This window comes from Musca autumnalis, unplaced genomic scaffold (genome assembly GCF_047663935.1).
Source record: "Musca autumnalis isolate F117 unplaced genomic scaffold, ASM4766393v1 scaffold_1, whole genome shotgun sequence".
In the NCBI taxonomy this organism is placed as follows: domain Eukaryota; kingdom Metazoa; phylum Arthropoda; class Insecta; order Diptera; family Muscidae; genus Musca; species Musca autumnalis.
This window is the reverse complement of record NW_027411644.1, coordinates 72,720,909-72,741,883: the sequence shown is the minus strand read 5'-3', so window position 1 is coordinate 72,741,883 and position 20,975 is coordinate 72,720,909. Positions and strand designations below refer to the sequence as shown.

The 20,975-nt window shown below is 34.8% G+C and overlaps 1 protein-coding gene across 12 annotated transcripts in view; it reads left to right on the top strand.

Moving 5' to 3' along the window:
* Positions 1 to 15,292, top strand: part of faf (ubiquitin carboxyl-terminal hydrolase-like faf) — a 63,921-nt gene extending 48,629 nt beyond the window's left edge. For 8 of the 12 annotated variants that reach the window (XM_073981164.1, XM_073981180.1, XM_073981225.1 and 5 more), the window contains exons 18-19: positions 2,919 to 3,437; positions 14,809 to 15,292. In XM_073981164.1, coding sequence (XP_073837265.1) covers positions 2,919 to 3,437; positions 14,809 to 15,195 — 906 coding nt within the window. In that variant the 3' untranslated portion in view covers positions 15,196 to 15,292. Of the gene's footprint in view, positions 1 to 2,918; positions 3,438 to 3,715; positions 3,888 to 14,808 lie in introns of all 12 variants that reach the window. The other 4 variants (XM_073981231.1, XM_073981239.1, XM_073981249.1 and 1 more) reach the window with 2 other exon arrangements.
* Positions 15,293 to 20,975: the final 5,683 nt, after the last annotated feature.

The following is a 20,975-nucleotide window of genomic DNA, read 5'->3' as shown; positions in this document are numbered from 1 at the left end:
AGGAATACCTTTCCAATAATCTTGGATTTTTTTAATAATATTTTCAAATAATAGTGGATTTTTTAAGGAATATTTTTCCAATCGTGGATTTTTTAAGGAATATTTTCCCAATAATCGTGGATTTTTTAAGGAGTATTTTCCCAATAATCGTGGAATTTTTAAGGAATATTTTCCCAATAATCGTGGATTTTCTAAGGAGTATTTTCCCAATAATCGTGGATTTTTTAAGGAGTATTTTCCCAATAATCGTGGAATTTTTAAGGAATATTTTCCCAATAATCGTGGATTTTCTAAGGAGTATTTTCCCAATAATCGTGGATTTTTTAAGGAGTATTTTCCCAATAATCGTGGAATTTTTAAGGAATATTTTCCCAATAATCGTGGATTTTCTAAGGAGTATTTTCCCAATAATCGTGGATTTTTTAAGGAGTATTTTCCCAATAATCGTGGAATTTTTAAGGAATATTTTTCCAATCGTGGATTTTTTAAGGAATATTTTCCCAATAATCGTGGATTTTTTAAGGAGTATTTTCCCAATAATCGTGGAATTTTTAAGGAATATTTTCCCAATAATCGTGGATTTTCTAAGGAGTATTTTCCCAATAATCGTGGATTTTTTAAGGAGTATTTTCCCAATAATCGTGGAATTTTTAAGGAATATTTTCCCAATAATCGTGGATTTTCTAAGGAGTATTTTCCCAATAATCGTGGATTTTTTAAGGAGTATTTTCCCAATAATCGTGGAATTTTTAAGGAATATTTTCCCAATAATCGTGGATTTTCTAAGGAGTATTTTCCCAATAATCGTGGATTTTTTTAAGGAGTATTTTCCCAATAATCGTGGAATTTTTAAGGAACATTTTCCCAATAATCGTGGATTTTCTAAGGAGTATTTTCGCAATAATCGTGGATTTTCCAAGGAGTATTTTCCCAATAATCGTGGATTTTTTAAGGAATATTTTCCCAATAATCGAGGATTTTCTAAGGAGTATTTTCCCAATAATCGTGGATTTTTTAAGGAGTATTTTCCCAATAATCGTGGAATTTTTAAGGAATATTTTCCCAATAATCGTGGATTTTCTAAGGAGTATTTTCCCAATAATCGTGGATTTTTTAAGGAGTATTTTCCCAATAATCGTGGAATTTTTAAGGAATATTTTCCCAATAATCGTGGATTTTCTAAGGAGTATTTTCCCAATAATCGTGGATTTTCTAAGGAGTATTTTCCCAATAATCGTGGATTTTTTAAGGAATATTTTCCCAATAATCGTGGATTTTCTAAGGAGTATTTTCCCAATAATCGTGGATTTTTTAAGGAGTATTTTCCCAATAATCGTGGATTTTTTAAGGAGTATTTTCCCAATAATCGTGGAATTTTTAAGGAATAGTTTCCCAATAATCGTGGATTTTCTAAGGAGTATTTTCCCAATAATCGTGGATTTTTTTAAGGAATATTTTCCCAATAATCGTGGATTTTTTAAGGAGTATTTTCACAATAATCGTGGATTTTTAAGGAATATTTTCCCAATAATCGTGGTTTTTTAAGGAAAAAATTTCCATTAATCGTGGATTTTTTAAGGAATATTTTTCCAATAATCGTGGATTTTTAAGGAATATATTTCCAATAATCGAGGATTTTTAAGGAAAAAATTTCCATTAATCGTGGATTTTTTAAGGAAAAAATTTCATTAATCGTGGAATTTTTAAAGAATATTTTTCCAATAATAGTGGATTCTTTAAGGAATATTTCTCCAATAATCGTGGATTCTTTAAGGAATATTTTTTCAATAATCGTGGATTTTTTAAGGAATATTTTTCCAATAATCGTGGATTTTTTAAGGAACATTTTTCCAATAACCTTGGATTTTTAAGGAATATTTTTCGAATAATCGTGGATTTTTAAAGGGGTATTTCTCCAATAATCGTGGATTTTTAAAGGAATATTTTTAAATGATCGTGGATTTTTTAACGAATATTTTCCAATAATCTTGGATTTTTTAAGGTATATTTTTCCAATTATCGTGGATTTTTTAAGGAATATTTTTCCAATAATCGTGGATTTTTTAAGGAATATTTTTCCAATAATCTTGGATTTTTTAAGGAATATTTTTCCTTAAGACCTTTAAGCTCTTCTAAGAAGACCCTCTTCTATGAAGGTCATTAGCTCTTTTATACGAAGACCTAAAGCTCTTTTATACGAAGACCTAAAGCTCTTCTATACGAAGACCTAAAGCTCTTCTATACGAAGACCTAAAGCTCTTCTATACGAAGACCTAAAGCTCTTCTAAACGAAGACCTAAAGCTCTTCTAAACGAAGACCTAAAGCTCTTCTATACGAAGACCTAAAGCTCTTCTATACGAAGACCTAAAGCTCTTCTATACGAAGACCTAAAGCTCTTCTATACGAAGACCTAAAGCTCTTCTATACGAAGACCTAAAGCTCTTCTATACGAAGACCTAAAGCTCTTCTATACGAAGACCTAAAGCTCTTCTATACGAAGACCTAAAGCTCTTCTATACGAAGACCTAAAGCTCTTCTATACGAAGATCTAAAGCTCTTCTATACGAAGACCTAAAGCTCTTCTATACGAAGACCTAAAGCTCTTCTATACGAAGATCTAAAGCTCTTCTATACGAAGACCTAAAGCTCTTCTATACGAAGATCTAAAGCTCTTCTAGGAAGATACCTTAAGCTATTCTAGGAACAGACCTTTAGCTCTTCTAAAAAGTGACATTTAGCTCTTTTAAGAAGACCTTAGACATTTTTATAACATAACCATAAGCTCTTCTATGAGAAGACCATACGTTCTTTTATCCGGAAACCTTGAGGTATTCCCTGGAAAAATTTTGAGCTCCTCTATGAGAACTATGAGAACACCTTCATTCTCTTATTTATCATCTTATTATGTTCTTTTTAGGAACAAGAAGAAACCAATGAATCCGATGCTGAAACCAATGAAGAAACCCAAAGACAACAACAGCAGCAACAATCGCAACAACAAACACAACAATTGAACACAACAATCAAATCCACAGGCACCAATGAAAAAGAACCTGATTTGAATATCATTGCTGATTTGATAAGTAAAAACATGTCCTTGGAAGAAGAAACTCAACAACAAGAGAAACAAAAACAATTGATGATTTCTCGAAATGCACCACATGTTAAGAAGCTACTCGTAGGCACCACAACGGGTGATTGGATGAGTAGTGGTACCACTACTACTGGTGGCAATGTTTCAAATACATTTGTCAACACCACCACCGGCGGCAGTGTTGACACAAAAGCGAATACTGATAATTCCACAACATCGACAACAACAACGGGGTCGCCATCCTCCTCAACGATGGCCGTCGTGACTGAAAATCAAACGGAATTATTTAACATAAATGGGTTAACTAGCACTTTGAAACAGTTGTCTCTATCGCCAAAAACGGTAAGTTAAATTGAAGCTTCGTTTGCATTAGGAAAAACGCCGTTGATTGTCCCTAATTTTCTTTTATAAAATTTATGTTGTTTGGCATATTCTTGATCGATCGATCTAACAATCCCTTTCAATTGTTGTTGGGATATTTTTTTAAAACAAACTCTTTCTTACTGACAATTTTACCTCTTTTCCCCCGGTACCTTGTTATTTTTAAACAATATTACCCCCTCCCCCTTTTCCCATCCATAAAATAATACAAACTTCCCTTCCAAAAAATAAAATAATAGCGTTCAAATGGCAACAGTAAACAGCAACAACTTCAACAACATCTTCATCAACAACAATTACAGCAACATCAACAACAACAACAATTATTACTCCAACAACAACAGCAACAACAACAACAGAAACAACAACGCGGTAACACTTCAAGCCGTTTAGTATGATTTGCTGTGCCAAGTTAGTTTGATTTCCGTTTACGTTGTGTTTCCATTTTCTCTTTGTTTCCTCAATTTTATTTCCATTATGTTTTGTTCATTGAACAACCGGCACCACTATCACCAAATCAACAAAACATTTTAATTGCATTTCGATTTGAGGTTTGCTTCATTTCTTTGTTTCTAATGGCTCACCTTAAAATCTGCTAACCTTTTTTTTAAGTTTATTTTCACTTCTTTTGATTAGCTTTAGCAGCATAGAAACCGTCTCTTTTATCTATGTTCTTGACTAATAAGCAAAGCAAACATTTTTTTTGTATATGTCGCACACCTATTGGGCTTATTTATCATCTAACAATAACTTGTAGATAGAAAAGTGCAATGCCTTGCTATTGGTTGTGTGATGTCTTTATGGGAGTTGAAAGCTAGCTGGGTAGTATTAAAAAGGCTTATCTTTTCTTTACCGGTACCCTAGTTTTAAGGTCCATATTTTTACCAAAAGGAAAGCTTTTTTATTTGGATTCCAACGGTATAACAATTTTGTCCAGGAAATGTAAACTTTCTGAGTTATGAGCCGTCAACTTTCAGGAGAAAGCTTTAACCTCATATGAGGTTATAATGTGATCATAAGTTTTGGGTAAAGGAAATGCTGATTCGTAGCGAAGTTTGGCATCTTTCTATAGTACAAAGTTCTAAATTCCCACCGAAGGCTGGCTACTTATGGGAGACTTCAGTTAAATATATTTTCAGTTTTTAAGGCACATAGGCAAGTTTATTTTCCTGCCTTTAAAAAATGCTTTTTGTAAATTTCCTAGCATTTTCAATACACATGGGCAGGTCCATAGTTTTCAAAAACTATAGTCACTATTATTTTTAATTTTTTTCAGGGATCATTACCAGATATTTAATTGGGCATTTTCTAGCCTTTCACATTGATACGACCAAAAATGTGCCTCATCGAAATAACGGTTTTAGACCCCAAGTGTGTTTGGACGAAATAAGTTTCAGACAATTTGGAGTCGATTTAGTGCGCACGATAACTCTCGAACGGATCAACCGATTCGAACCAAATTTTGAGTATCGTTATATTTTGTCCAAACTTAGTTTATGTTCGAAGATGGGCCATATCGCCCCCTCCTTCGGGTACCTCCCCCACAACATTTCAACAGTTTTCTATAAAATGGTGTGAACTATAACCCTCGAAGAGAGCAATTGATTTGGTGCAAACTTTGCACACCGTATTATTCCTTCCAGATACATACATCGGTCCACTCTTTCGGGTACCTCCCACACAAAATTCGGATAAAGTGAAGATTAAGAGCTGCTCTTGGATCGTTTTAAAATTTTTTCAGTAGGTTGTCCTTTCGGCTCCATTTACGACGGTACAATTTTTTTTCTTGCGCAAGTCCATACTTCCTGAGACATTGGCCTAAAAGCTCCAAGAAAACCTGACGTCACCAACCAAAATTGCAAATCCGCAATAGAATTCCCGCAGGGAGTTTCTGATTGGTGTAGACTTTGTACTTCGTATTATTTCATCCATTCATGTATCAGGTTGGATTATGGACTATATCGGTCCACTCCTTCGGTTACCTCCCACACAAAATTCGGAAAAAGTGAAGTTTATCCCATTTGGTCCGGAGACAATTTTTTTAAGAATACTTTTTTAGGGTAATTATGACCCACTGATGTAAAAATCTACTCAAAAAATTTTCCGATTTTTCGTTTTCCCGGAAAAAGGTGTTCGAAATTTCCTATATGTATAGAAGTAAACAAATTTTGATTTATTTGCTGTTTTATTGATTTATTTTATCATTTTTAAATGAAATAAAAAAAAAAATAATTAAAAAAATTAAGTTTCAGTGTTTTATTTATAAATGCACTTAAAACTAGAAAATAATTTGTCGCTTAGCCTCAATAAGTATATTCTTCCTCATGATGGAACCTCTCAAATATAACGCTTGCCGTTTAATTTTTCCACCATTTTTAATTTAAATGCAAGCGTTTTATTTGAGAGATTCCATCATGAGAAAGAATACACTTATAGAGGCTAAGCGACAAATTATTTTCTAGTTTTAAGTGCATTTATAAACCACTGCAACCTATTTTTTTTAATTATTTTTTATTTGTAACTTTTTAGTAAATACATTTTTTGGCCGCTGAGAAGTCCATAACCAAATTACAGTCAATTTAGGCCGAAAATGTTGATAAAAACTTTAAATTACCTGAAATCGAGTGGTGCCGTTATATGGGGGCTACACCAAAATCTGGCCCATGTCCACAATTTTTGGTTGGTTACAACCAATTCGGACTAAAAATGAAGGCAAAATCCTGCAAACACCTGAAATAGATTGGTACCGCTATATGGGGGCTATAGGAAAACCTGGACCCATATTGTGTTTGGTTTCATATTCTTGTATTGTCATCCAAATCTGAAAAGTGCGCAAAGTTTCCGTTCGATTGGTAAACTGCAACTGTGTTAAAATGAGTTACTAGGTTTGAACTAAATCGGGTGGTACCGATATATGGAGGCGAAGGTTTTACTCGTGTGTCAGCACAACAAGATGTTGTCGATGCAGTACCTGCTTGAGTGTTATTGCAATGAGCATCCCTGTCACGATTTAATGAACAGGGTTCCCTTACCTAGACACGTCAGGAGAGATCTTCATGATCTAGAGAGAGAGAGAGAGAGGTCCAAAAGGTATAAAAGAGAACCTCTAATTCAACGAGCTTATCAGGCTCAGGCACGCTTGGATGTCATTCACACTGACATGGTTGCGCAGGCAGTACAGAGATACAGTGTGAATGCCATACTTGGAGACCACCCCTCACAACAGAAGAACGCCAGCTGCCAAGGCAAACACGAGCGGTTTTAGCCCAGTTAAGATCCGGACGATGCAGCCGCCTCAATTCGTATTGGGGCCGAATTAGCTGCTGCCCAGCTAACCCCACTCAGCTGTCTCCTGATTCTTTATGGACGCAACCAGTCCAGGTTGCAGATTTCTTGAGTCTGGATGCAGAGGAAACAGAACCTGATAACTGAAATAACTGTGTGCTCTGTGAGGGGATCTAAAGGTCATCCATGAGAAGACCTAAAGCTCTTCTATGAGAAGACCTATAGCTCTTTTATGAGGAGACTTTAAATGCTGCCAATAGGAGAGCTAAAACTCCTTTCAGAATATCTAAATCTATTACACTGTGCAACAAAATGGAGCTCGAGGTCTGGGGGGTGGAAAATTCCTTTTGGGGGTGAAAGGCCCTGATGAGTATATACAGAACCCCAAATGGCAGATCTGCCGTGAGTCGAACTTTTAAGTTATGGCGTGATGAATTTTTCACTGGAGACCCTATAAGCCATCAGAAATTAGCGTTATATCTTTGTTCGCTGTTGTTTTGGCTTATTTTTGATATGACAAATCTAATGAGGATCTTTTTTGTAGAACATTTCGGTCTTCTAACTCGCTTCCTTCCATGTCCTTTTCGTCCTTAATTTCAAGAACCGCAATAAAAGTACCACAAGATGACATTTTTCAGCTTCGTCAATGAGAGCCGTACCTAAAATTTTCTGAGCGACATTTTTGCAGAACATTTCGAAGCAGAAAATTGTCATCTTGTGGTACTTTTATTGCGGTTCTTGAAATAAAGGACGAAAAGGACATGGAAGGAAGGGAGTTAGAAGATCGAAATGTTCTACAAAAAAGATCCTCATTAGATTTGACTGAAGACATGTCATATCAAAAAATAAGCCAAAACAACAGCGAACAAAGATATAACGCTAATTTCTGATGGCTTATAGGGTCTCCAGTGAAAAATTTATCACGCCATAACTCAAAAATTCGACTCACGGCGGATCTGCCCTTTGCGGTTCTGTATATACTCATCAAGGGCTTTCACCCCCAAAAGGAATTTTCCACCCCCCAAAATTTCGGTTCACAGTGTTATCTATGATAAGACGAAAAGCTCCTCTACGAGAAGACCTTGGTCAGGCCTGACCCGACCCTGATACAAAAATAGGGCTACACAACAGCACTGATGGTGGCGCAGAAATTCTTTCTGATCGATGAAGTCGATCAAGCCATTTGCATTCCGGGGTTGCATCGTCAACATAGTCCTTCAGCGTGTCATGCGATTTGGGTCAGAATATCCCGAAATGCCTACTTACAATTCTTTTGGAGCCAGCCTGTATTCAAAAAAAAAAAAAAAAAAAAAACAAGTAAAAAAGTATCAGTCGGCTTTGCCGACAGAGATATACCCTCAGCATGTGCAAATTGAAACACTTTTTTCACAAAAAACTTATGTATTTAGGGGGTTTCAAAATTTTGGTCGTATGAACCGACAACAATGTTGATTAGGGTTAAAGTTCAAAAATTTTGCGGAAAAGGTACTTAAAGGTATGGACTGACATAGACCATGGGGCTGCCATAGGGGGTTTTTACACCCTTCGGGCTGTTTTCTCAAGAAGTATGGACTTGCCCCTGAAACAACTTTTACCATCGTAATTGAGGCAGCGAATGCAAATCGCTTCAACAAAAATCAAAGTGATTCAATAGCAGGCCTTAAAGTGAACTTATCCAAAATTTTGTGTGGGAGGTACGGGATGGAGTGGACAAATATAGTCCATATTCGAACCTGATCTATATCTGGTAGATATTATGAGAATGTGTAAAGTATGGACCAAATCGGTCACTCCCATCAAGAGTTATCGTGCGCACAATTTTGCCGAATATTTTTGAACTTTTGTGGGGTAGGTACCTGAAGGAGTGGACCGATATGGATTATCTACGAACTTAAAGTAAGTTTGGACAAAATATTGCGAAAGCCAACTTTTGGACCGAATCGGCAGATCCGTTCGAGAGTTATCTTGCGCTCCAACTACTACACACGGTGTCATAGGGTTTTTTGTAACTTTCAGGCTATTTTCTCAGGAAGTATGGACTTGCCCCTAATGAAACTTACAGCGTCGTATAGACGACAGCGAATACAACTTGCGTAAACAAAAATCAAAGCGATTCGAGACCAGGTCCTAAACTGAACTTTTCCGAAATTTTGTGTGGGAGGTACCCGAAGGAGTTGACCGATTGAGTCCATATTGGAACCTCATCTAAGTTTGGTAGAAATTACACGATGTGCAAAGTATGGACCAAATCGGTTTTTCCCTTCGAGAGTTATCGTGCGCACAAGTTTTTCGACCATTTTTGAACATTTGTGGGGGAGGTACCTGAAGGAGTGGACCTATATGACCCATCTTCGAACTTAAATCGAATCTGGACAAAATATTTCGATAACCAAAATTTGAACCGAATCGATTGATCCATTTTCATTTCATTTATTCATCAATTGTAATATAAAAAAGCCAACATGGCCAATAACTTATATTATCTTACTACAATATCCAAACACCAAGAACTTAGAAGTAAATAATTAAAATTAAATATATATATAAATACATAAATAAAATATATACATAAATACTATGCATACTATGATTAATGACTATCAAAGGAATTCATTGAAATACAAATATAAATAGACTCCCTATTCATAGCCACTAACCACTGCACTTCACTTAACAAATGTTAAGAAAAGTGGAGGGGAGATGAGCAAGGGACGTCCCTACACAATAAATGCTATGTTTCACTCAATCACTAGAGTGAACATAGAAGGTCTACAGGAACCACATCCATAAAAAAGTCCAAAAAAACAAACAATATAAATATGGCTCCCCAGCCACAAAAATCACAAGTATATATGTATACCCTGTAACTAGTGACTAGTAAACAAACATTAATCTACATTAATCTATTAGAGAGATGCTCAAAACACCTTCTCTTAAAAACAAAGGTGGAGAAAGCAAAATTACGTAGGTCAAGAGGTAACCGATTCCAAAATCTTGCAACCCTAACAACAAAAGAATGCTCTCCTATCCACGACGAAAATATAGGAAATGACAATTGAAGATTCCTAAAGTATCGATTAAACACAAACTTATTAAAGAGGGGAGAGTTGACGTCCTTCATTATCCTATAGTGGCATAAAAGAAGGCGATATTCAACATACTTGTCAAAGGACAAGCCCAGGAATTTAACAACAAATTGCGAAACATGGTCACCACGTCGCAAACCAAACACATATCGCACAATAGAATTAACAATCTTATGAACACGCAGCATTTGAGAAGAACTAGCTCCAGAAACAACCTCCAAACAGTAGTTTACATGAGACATCAACAACGACATAGCAACTTTCCGCCTAACATTAAGGGGTAAATATACTTGGAGACTATAAAGCCTCCTAAGCTGAAAGCGAACACGAGACAACAGAACATCAATATGCGTTACAAAACTAAGCTTAGAATCGATGACTACACCCAAGCACCGAATCTCACCAACAACATTAACAACAGAAGAACTCACACAGATATTAGGAATTACAGAATTAACAGGCGTATTAAAAACAACAGCTTCAGTTTTATCCCAGTTGATAGACAAACCATTAGAGGAGATCCAAAGTGATAGCGATTGTAGCACAGAATTTGCTATATTCTCCAGATTCAAGAGATTTACACTCCTGAAGAAAACATGGATGTCATCCGCATACATAAAAATACTACAGCCAGAACCTGCAATTGAATCCACAATGTCATCGATAAACATTATAAACAAAAGGGGCCCAAGCACCGAACCCTGCGGGACACCACGCCGAACATCACTAACATCAGACCGAACACCCCTATGCTCCACAAACTGGGACCTACCCACTAGATATGAAGAAATCAACCTACAGGCAGAAAGAGAAAAACCAAACTTATGCCTCAACTTGTGGAGCAGAAGGCCATGATCAACGGAATCAAAGGCCTTGGACAAATCAAGACCAACAAGTAAACCAACATCAGAACCATTGAAAACATCGCGAATAAGATCAGTGAGGCATAACAAATGCAAAGTACTACTATGGCCATGTCGAAACCCATACTGGGAACTACTCAAACACTTACGGTCATCAATAAACTCTACAATAGTAACGATATCCGTTCGAGAGTTATCGTGCGCACCAGCCTGCCAGACAGACAGACGGACGGACATTGCTAGATCTACTCAAAATTGTCTGAAACGGATATCGTACAAACATACTTGTCGTCTAAAACCATTATTTCGATGAGGCACATTTTTGGTCGTATCAAAGTGTAAATACCCTCTTTAGCCTAAAGGCTGAGGGTATAAAAAAAAACCCCGGGCCATACACAACTCACGCACATCGGTGAGATGTTTAAGGTTTCGGGATCGGGTGCATTTCAGAGGTTACTCGCGACTTCTCCGGTTGTGTGACTACATAATATAGGCTTAAATAGCATTCTCAAAGATACAATTGCGAAGGCATTACAAATATATATATTGGTCCCGAATCGACAGCACGATACCCAACAGGTTGGACCATATATACGCTGATTGTTTTTAAATGCCCATTTTAACCCACTTATATGTTTACATATTCTTTATGGACGCAATCACTCCTAGTTGCAAATTTTTGAAATCTGGATACGATGTATTGGTGCTACACAAAGATATAAGCAACGCATTATTTCGCTTTTGAAAGGCAATGACAGCCTGGGAAATATATTGACCACAGGGTTATAGCGCTGGGGGACATCACCATCGCGTTTCCGCGATTAGACAATCTTTTCAGGAAACTTCCCAATCCCTCAGATGGTCTTGTCGCTACAAAATGATCTTTGCCGTGCCAACTTCAGTGATCCCAGAATCAGGGAACGCAAGTATTGGTACAGCGCTGCTGTTTTTTTAGTTCGTATTACTATTTTGGATTGTGTTTTGTACATTTTATTTCATTACTTTTAAATTGTAAATTGCAACGGCTTGAAATTGTGATAAAAATTTGCTTTTGGCCTTTAATGAAAATTATAGTTCACAAAGTGATTTATTGAAAGATCAACACTTTTACACACAATACACAAACACGTTTGTCTACTTTTGAATATTAGCAGCTTCACATTTGAATTCACCGACATTTTTTGTTTGAGATCAATAAAAAACGCTTGTCACTGTTGCGCTTGGCATTATTGTTCGTTCTATTCTATTTTTTATTTAACAACCACTTGTCAATGTTTATTTTAGTCACTTATTAACTTTTTTATATAAATTTTTATAATAAACTATACCACTCTTATTATTCTTTATATACCGCTCACAAGGGCGTCGTAATGGACAACTACAAAGGTGTGTTTGATGACCCCAAGAGCCTCTTTACAGATGACATTATGGGCGTCATTATAGACGACCACAATGTCGTCTTTATACGACACCACAAGACTGTCTTTATAGACCACTCTATGTGGCCCCTTAAACGTCTTTACATGCGAACCAAGGGTGATTGTATAGACGACCACAAGGGCGTCTTTATAGACGGCCCCATGGATGTCTTCATCGCATGGGCGTCTTTATAGCCGTTCGTATGGGCGTCTTTAAAGATGAGCATAAGCCAACATTATAGACGGTCATAAGGACGACTTATAGACGACTACTTGGTCTTTATAGACGACCTCTTGGTCTTAATAGACGACCACTTGGTCTTTATAGATGACTTTTTGAGCGTCTTTATAGACGACTCAATCTTCGTCTTTATAAATGATCCAATAAAAAATTATTGAGGTCCATAAAGGTTTCTTTATTGACGTCCACACGGGCCTCTTTATAGACGTACACATGGACGTTCACATGCGCGTGGACTCCCACATGAGTGTCCTTAACGACGTCGTGGACGCCATTATAGACGACCTCATGCCATAGCCGTCTATGTGGACGACCACATGACAACCCCATGGATGACTTAATAGACTTCTCCAAAGGTGACTTCTGTTAATAGAAGGCTCTCTGAAGGAGTCTTCTATTTAAAGATGTCCGTCTGAAGGGGACTTCTATCTATACAAGTCCTTCCAAAAGAGTCTGCAATTAGAAGCCCCTCTGAAGTGATTTTTTATTTATAGAGGCTCCTCTGAAGGATCTTCTATTTATAAAACCCCATCTAATGGTCTATCTATAAAGGTCCATCTCAAGGGGCCTGATATTAATAGAAGCCGTCTAAAGATGTCTTATATTTATAGAAGCCGCTCTGAAGGGTTCTTCAATTTATAAAAGCCTCCTTGAAGGGACCTTCTATTTATAGAAGCCGCTCTGAAGAGGTCTTCTATTTATAGAAGCCGCTCTGAAGAGGTCTTCTATTTATGGAAGCCCTCTAAAGTGGTATTCTATTCATAAATACCCCACTGAAGGGCTCTTCTATTTATAGAATTCCCGCTGAAGGTTTCTTTTATTTATATGGAGGGGCTTCCAAAGGAGTCTTTTATTTTTAGAAGCCCATCTAAAGGCGTCTTCTGTCTATAGAAGCCCCTCTGAAGGGGTCTTCTATTTATATAAGCCTCTCTTATGCGGACTTCTATTTTGCCTCTGAAGAGGACTTCTATCTATAGAAGCCATTGCGAAAGGGTCTTCTATTTATAAAAGCCTTTCTGAAGGGGTCTTCTGTCTATAGAAGTCCCCTTAATAGGTCTTCTATTTATTGAAGCCCCTCTAAAGGGGGTTTGTTCTTATAGTGTCCCCTCTGAAGGGGACTTCTCCTATTAAAGGGTCTACTATTTATAGATAGAAGAAGCCCCTCTAAAGGGGTTTTCTACTTATAGAAGTCCCTCTGAAGAGGAATTCTATCTATAGAGGACATTGCGAAAAGGTCTTCTATTAATAGAAGCCTCTCTGAAGGGGTCTTCTGTCTATAGAAAGAGTCTTCTGTTTATAGATGCCCCTCTAAAGGGGGGTTGTTCTTATAGAGTCACCTCTGAAGGGGACTTCTGTCTATAGAAGTCCCTCTAAAGGAGTTTTCTATTTATAGAAGTTGCTCTGAAGGGGTTTTCTGTCTATAAAAACCACTCTGGTGGGGTCTTCTTTTTATAGAAGCTCCCCTAAATAGGCCTTATATTTATAGAAGCCTATCTGAATGGGTCATAGAATTCCATTTGTGATTCGTAATATTTTATTTGTAATTCGAATTATTTGTAATTCAAATTATTCCATTTGAAATTCGAATTATTCCATTTGTAGTTCCAATTATTTCATTTGAAATTTAAATTATTCTATTTGTAATTCGAATTATACTATTTGTAATTCGTGTTATTTTAATTGTAATTCGAATTATTCCATTTGAAATTCGAATTATTCTATTTGTAATTTCAAATGGAATAATTCAAAAAACAAATGGAATAATTCGAATTACAAATAAAACAATTCGATTTACAAATAAAATAGTTCGAATTACAAATAGAATAATTCGAATTACAAATAGAATAATTCGAATTTCAAATGGAATAATTCGAATTATAAATGGAATAATTCGAACTACAAATGGAGTAATTCAAACTACAAATAGAACAATTCGAATTACAAATGGAAGTCTCGAATTACAAATAAAATTTTACGAATTACAAATATAATAATCGAATTACAAATAAAAAAGTTACGAATAACAACTGGAATGTTTCAAATTACATGTAAAGAAGGTGTATTCATAGAAGCCCCTCTGAATGGGTCTTCTATTTATAGAAGCCTACCTGAATGGGATCTTCTGTTTATAGAAGCCGCCCTGAAGGGGTCCTCTATTTATAGAAACCGCTCTGAAGGGGTCTTCTATCTATGGAAGTCCTTATAAAGGGATCTGCTATTTATAGAAGCCGGGTCTTCTATCTATAAAAGCATATCCAAAGGGTTCTTCTATTTATAGAATTTTTTATAAAATATATAAAAGGACATGAATGTGGTATAGTTTATCCTATGGTCGGCTTGTTCCGACTTTAAGCTTGTTTATATAATTTCTGTTAATGTCTTTTCCCAGGATATCTAATAAAATTATTTTTTTACTTTGCGTTTCTTTTGCAATTGTAGTCCGTCAGCGGCGTCATTAGCACCTCGGATATGCCAATAACAGCAGCAACAACAAACATCATGACCACCAACAGTAGTAATACAGTGACTACAACAACCGCAGCAACAACATCAATGAAAAAGGACAATGATCTATCGACCACACATATTTTAAATGTACTAAACAATCCGGCTATGAGGACCTTAGGAACAATGACAACAAATGTCGTTGGAGTAGGTATAGGTGGAGTAGTAGGAGGAGGTAATACTGCTGCTGATCATCATTTGCAGACTGTAAATACAACAACTACAACAATAATAAATGACCAACAACAACAGCAAACGGAACAAAAGCAGCAAAATATTGAGACACAGGAACTAACAACAACAGCAACAACAAACACGTAGATGAAGTTGAAAAATATTGAAATATTATTTAATAAATTCTATGCAAAAAGAAGAAGGAAGAGTAAACGAAAGAAAAACAGCAACAACAAGCAGAAAAGCAAACAATTTTTAAATAAAAATTATAATAAAACGAATAAAAAAGATATAAAAATAATTTGATGAAACCACAACAACAAAAACAACAAAGAAAATAAACAAAAAAAAAAAAAAACAAAAAGAAAACAATGTTCTTTTTTCACACTAAAGAATTAATTAATTATTAAAATATTATTAAATAATAAATTACTATTAATTTAATATAAAAATAACAACAACAACAAACTTTATCCCCCCTCAATTCTCAAAACACAAACAAAAACAACAACACACATGAAAAATGTCCCCCCAAAATAAAGTCCCTTTTCAAAACAAACCAAACCCCCCTTTCACAAACTTAAAACAAAACAAAAAAAGAAACAACAAATAAAACAAAATATTCTTAAAAGAAAAAAAAAAAAAAACAAACGAAATTTATATAATTCATTTTTTAGTATATTTTTTAACGTGGAATCACTTTCAAGTAGTTTTTTAGGTTCATATTTATCGTGAAAAATCCATCCCAAGTCCATTAGGCCATTTCGAAATATTATTTCTTTCCTTTTTGGAAACGCAAAGGAATTTGGTAGTTTTTTTGTATTCATTTCCGAATCGACGTAGAATCATCCTGCTAGGAAACCGTTTTTCGTTTTGTTCGACTTGTAAGTAAAAAAAATAGATCTTCTATTGAGGTTATCGATGTTCTTGCAAGAGGCCTTCTCGCAATAGAATACCACAAAGGCATTTTTATCGACAATCACAAGGATGTCTTTGTAGACCACTTTATGGACGTCTATTAAGACAACCATAAAAGCCATGGAGTCGTCTTTATAAATGACCCGGAACCACAGGGTTTTGGCCAGCGGCTGCCAACCCAGCATAACACCTTTCCTTCTACATAGCTTTCTATGCTGCTACAACAACAAGGAAGTTTTTATGGACCAACAAAAGCCTCTTTATAGACATGGAGTCGTTTTTATAAATGAAAACAGTGTCGTGTCCCACAAGAAAGTTGTTATAGACCCAAGATCGTTTCTGTGCGTATTCGTAGACGACCTCATGGGTATTTGTATATTATACCAATATAATAGAAGGCCTCTTGTAAGGGCTTCGAATTCATATTTATAGAAGCCCCTCTAGAGAAGTTTTCTATTTACAGAAATCACAAAGGAGACTTCTAGGGGTGTTTTATCTATGGAAGCCACTCTGAAGAGGTTTTCTATCGACAGAAGCCATTCTAAGGGGGTCTTCTATACAAGGAGTCCCCGTTAAAGCGGTCTTCTATATAAATAAACCCCAAAAAGTGGGTTCCTCTTCTTTTTAAAGGAGTCTTCTATCGATAGTAGTCTCTCCAAAGGCGTCTTCTATCCATAGAAGCCCCTCTAAAGAGATCTTCTATCTATAGAAGCCCCTCACAAGGGGTCTTCTATCTATAGAAGACCCTCTGAAGGGGTCTTCATTCTACAGAAGCCCCCCCTGAAGGGGTCTTCTATCTATAGAAGCGCATCTATAGGGATCTTCTATCTATAGAAACCCATCTAAAGGGATCTTCAGTCTATAGAACCCCCTCTAAAGGCGTCTTCTATTTATATAAGCCCCTTTAAAAGGGTCTTCTATCTATAGAAAACACTCTGAAGGGGTCTTCTATTGAAAGAATCCCCGTTAAAGGGATTCTCTATATAAATAAGCCCCACTAAAGGGGGTTCTTCTTTTTAAAGGAGTCTTCTATCTATAGAAGTCTCTCTCAAGGCGTCTTCTATAAAAAAAGAGGTCTTCTATCTATAAAAGCCCCTGTGAAGGGGTCTTCTATCTATGGAAGCCCCTCTGAAGGGGTCTTCTATCTATAGAAGCCCATCTAAAGGGGTCTTCTATCTATAGAAGACCATCTAAAGGGGTCTTCTTCCTGTAGAATCCCCTCTAAAGGTGTCTTGTATTTACATAAGCCCCTTTAAAAAGGGCTTTCTCTTTATAGAAGCCACTCTAAGGTGCCATCTCTTTGTAGAAGCCCCTCTGAATGGGTCTTCTATTTATAGAAGGCCCTCTGAAGGGGTCTTCTCTTTATAGAGCCCCTCTGGAAGGGTATTTTGTTTATAGAAGACCCTATTAAAGGGTCTACTATTTGTAGAAGCCCCTCTAAAGGAGTCTCCTATCCATATAAGTCTCTCTAAAGGGGTCTTCCATCTATAGAAGCACCACTAAAGGCGTCTTCCATCTATAGAAGCCACCTTAAGGGGTCTTCTATCTGTAAAAGTCCCTTTAAAGGGGTCTACTATTTTAAGAAGCTCCTCTCAAGGGGTCTTCTATTTTAAGAAGTCCCTCTAAAGGAGTGTTCTGTGCATAAAACTCCATATAACGAATCTTCTATCCATAGAAGCCCCTCTAAAGGGATTTTCTATCTACAAAAGCCCACTTAAAGAGGTATTCTATTCTACCCTCTAACGGTACCTTCTATCTATAGAAGCCTCTCTAAGGGAGTGTTCTATGCATAGAAGTCCATATGAAGGGTCTGCTATCTATAGATAGGGGTTTTCTATTTATAGAAGCCCCTCTAAAGGGATCTATCTATAGGAGCTCCGGTAAAGGGGTCTTCTATCTTCAGAAGGCCCATTACCGGGATCTTCTAAAGGGATCTTCTATCTATAGAAGCTTCATTACAGGTGTCTTTTAAAGGGGTCTTCTATCTATAGAAACCTCTCTAAGACCCCCTTACTTTAAGAAGCCCGTCTTAAGGGGTCTTCAATCCATTTGGATTTGTCTAGCTATCCAACTATTTGTTGTAGTAACAATATTTGGGGCGGTCATTTTTTACTTTCTTCATTTTCAGCCGCAGGGATCTTTGTACAACAAGATTCTGCGATTTTAGATTACGGCCAAAATTTAAAACATGTGCGGCCTTTGATGAGAAGTTTGTCTGAAATGGTGTCCGAGGCATCAATAAGTTGAATTTAGGTAAGTATTGAGGACGATTTTCTCGGGATAAAATAGTGTTTATGCTTGTACAGGTGATTTGGTAAAACATACGCCTTTGATATAAAAATGTTGAATTTTGTCCGTATCTTTGTTGAGTTTAAAAAGAGTAATGGGCCGATTCCGTACAGCGAGGCGTGTCATGTCGCGTCGTCTATCGTCTCTGCGACAAAATTTAAAAAATTCACTACGTACAGCGATAGAAAATAATCGTCGATAACAAGTTATTTTTATTTTTTTTATTTTATTTTTATTCGTTAGTAAAAATGAACGGCGACAGCTAATTTGTTGTCGCCGGAAAATGAACATTACGGCGACAAAATTTGACGTCGTCGTGCGACTTTTGCCATACGTAATGGAAAAATTGCAACTGGCAACGCGACACGACTCGCCTCGCTGTACGGAATCGGCCCATAAAGCTCTTGTTACCATTGAGCGCATATTTTGAGCGTCAAGGTGCTATGAAGATTTACAGACACCAGACAATCATCACATGTTGAGTATAAAATAAGGCGCTCCACGTTAAATATTTGGAAATTGTTGGATTGGATTGTAGTTTAATAGAAGGTTTGTGACTACCCGACAAGAATAGCACAGGTTTAGAATTTCATTGTTCAAAAATGAAGAAAAAATTGGGCACGATTACAGATAAGCGATGAAATGCATATACTCTGCTTTATTATCGTTGATACTATTTATTGGCCTTGGAGGATTTGTATTATTGCATGCATTGAATAAACAAAATATGGATTGAAAACGACCCAAGGGTTACTGATAAAATATTTCAACATTTATTTTTTTTAATAAAAACATTTTCTTATTTATTTTTATATTATTTTTATGTTTTATGTTTTTACTTTTTTATTATATCCACACTGAATTGAAAATAAAAAACAGAAAAGCGTGAGGCATTGGCTGACTTCCGTATCGACAGATGCTTGGCAAATGACTGCAAATGTCTGAAGCATAGTGTTTCTTTACGCCGTAATACTTAACAAATGCGAAGCTATGTATTTCAAAACGTTATAATTGCGCATTTTTAACGCAGGTAACATTTTTATTTCTGATGCATTTAGTTGCATTTTCGAGGAACAATGCATAAGTGTGCAACTGAAATATTTTGATGAAGATTAAAAACCAACATGCATCTGACGATACGGAAGTCAGCCATTAACATTTATAAATAGAAAAAATTAAACGCAATCTTAAACTTTTTTAAGCGAAAACTCATTTCATTCTCTATTGAAAAAATACTAAGCATATACAAATTTAGAACTATAAATAGAACGAAATGTAACGCGATTCTTCATGTTGTCATTTTACTAATTTTTCCTCATCGTTTTAGAAATTAATAATAGAAAAAAAAAACAAGAATTCGATTTTTTAATTTTTTATAAACGAACACAACTTCAATAAAAATAAAAAACTAAACAAAACAAGAATAAATCCATATATATTATATATAAAAATAAAAAAAAACAACAACAATAAGTCTACAGAACAAGTAAACAACCTCTTTATTTTTTAATTTTATGTTATATAGAAATAAATAAAAAATAATAAAAATCGATAAATGAAACAGAAAACATTATTACTACTCTTTATAAAAGAAAGAAAAAACTTAAAACTTAACTTCATTACAAGAAAAAAAAAATAATAAAAATTATATATAAAATTAAAATATATGCTTATATTGGATACGAAAAAGTAATATAAAAGAAACAAAACAAAAACTGAAGAATAAATAATAAATTAAAACAACAAAAACAAAACTAAATGTTACGACGATAAAACAAAAAAAAAAGAGAAAAATAAATAAATAAAATAATAAACTAAAAATGTATGTGAGATAATTCTTAATTAAAGGTTTTATTATTTATATATTTTTGTCGCAGCATTCAGTGTGCAACAATATTGAAAAAATATTTTCTAAAAAATCCACGATTATGGAAAAAATATTTTTTAAAAAATTCACGGTTATTGAAAAAATATTTTTTTCTAAAAATTCAAGATTATTAAAAAATATTTCATAAAAAATCCAAGATTTATGAAAAAATATTTAAAAAAAAAATACGCGACTTTTGAAAAAAATATTTTTTAAAAAATCCACGATTATTGAAAAAATATTTTTTAAAAAATCCACGATTATTGAAAAAAAATTTTTTTAAAAATCCACGATTATTGAAAAAATATTTTTAAAAAAATCCACGATTATTGAAAAAATATTTTTTAAAAAATCCACGATTATTAAAAAAATATTTTTTAAAAAATCCACGATTGTTGAAAAAATATTTTTTAAAAAATCCACGATTGTTGAAAAAATATTTTTTAAAAAATCCAGGATTGTTGAAAAAATATTTTTTAAAAAATCCACGATTGTTGAAAAAATATTTTTTAAAAAATCCACGATTGTTGAAAAAATATTTTTTAAAAAATCCACGATTGTTGAAAAAATATTTTTTAAAAAATCCACGATTGTTGAAAAAATATTTTTTAAAAAATCCACTATTGTTGAAAAAATATTTTTTAAAAAATCCACGATTGTTGAAAAAATATTTTTTAAAAAATCCACGATTACTGAAAAAATATTTTTTAAAAAATCCACGATTGTTAAAAAATATTTTTTAAAAAATCCACGATTGTTAAAAAATATTTTTTTAAAAAATCCACGATTGTTAAAAAATATTTTTTAAAAAATCAACGATTATTGAAAAAATATTTTTTAAAAAATCGACGAT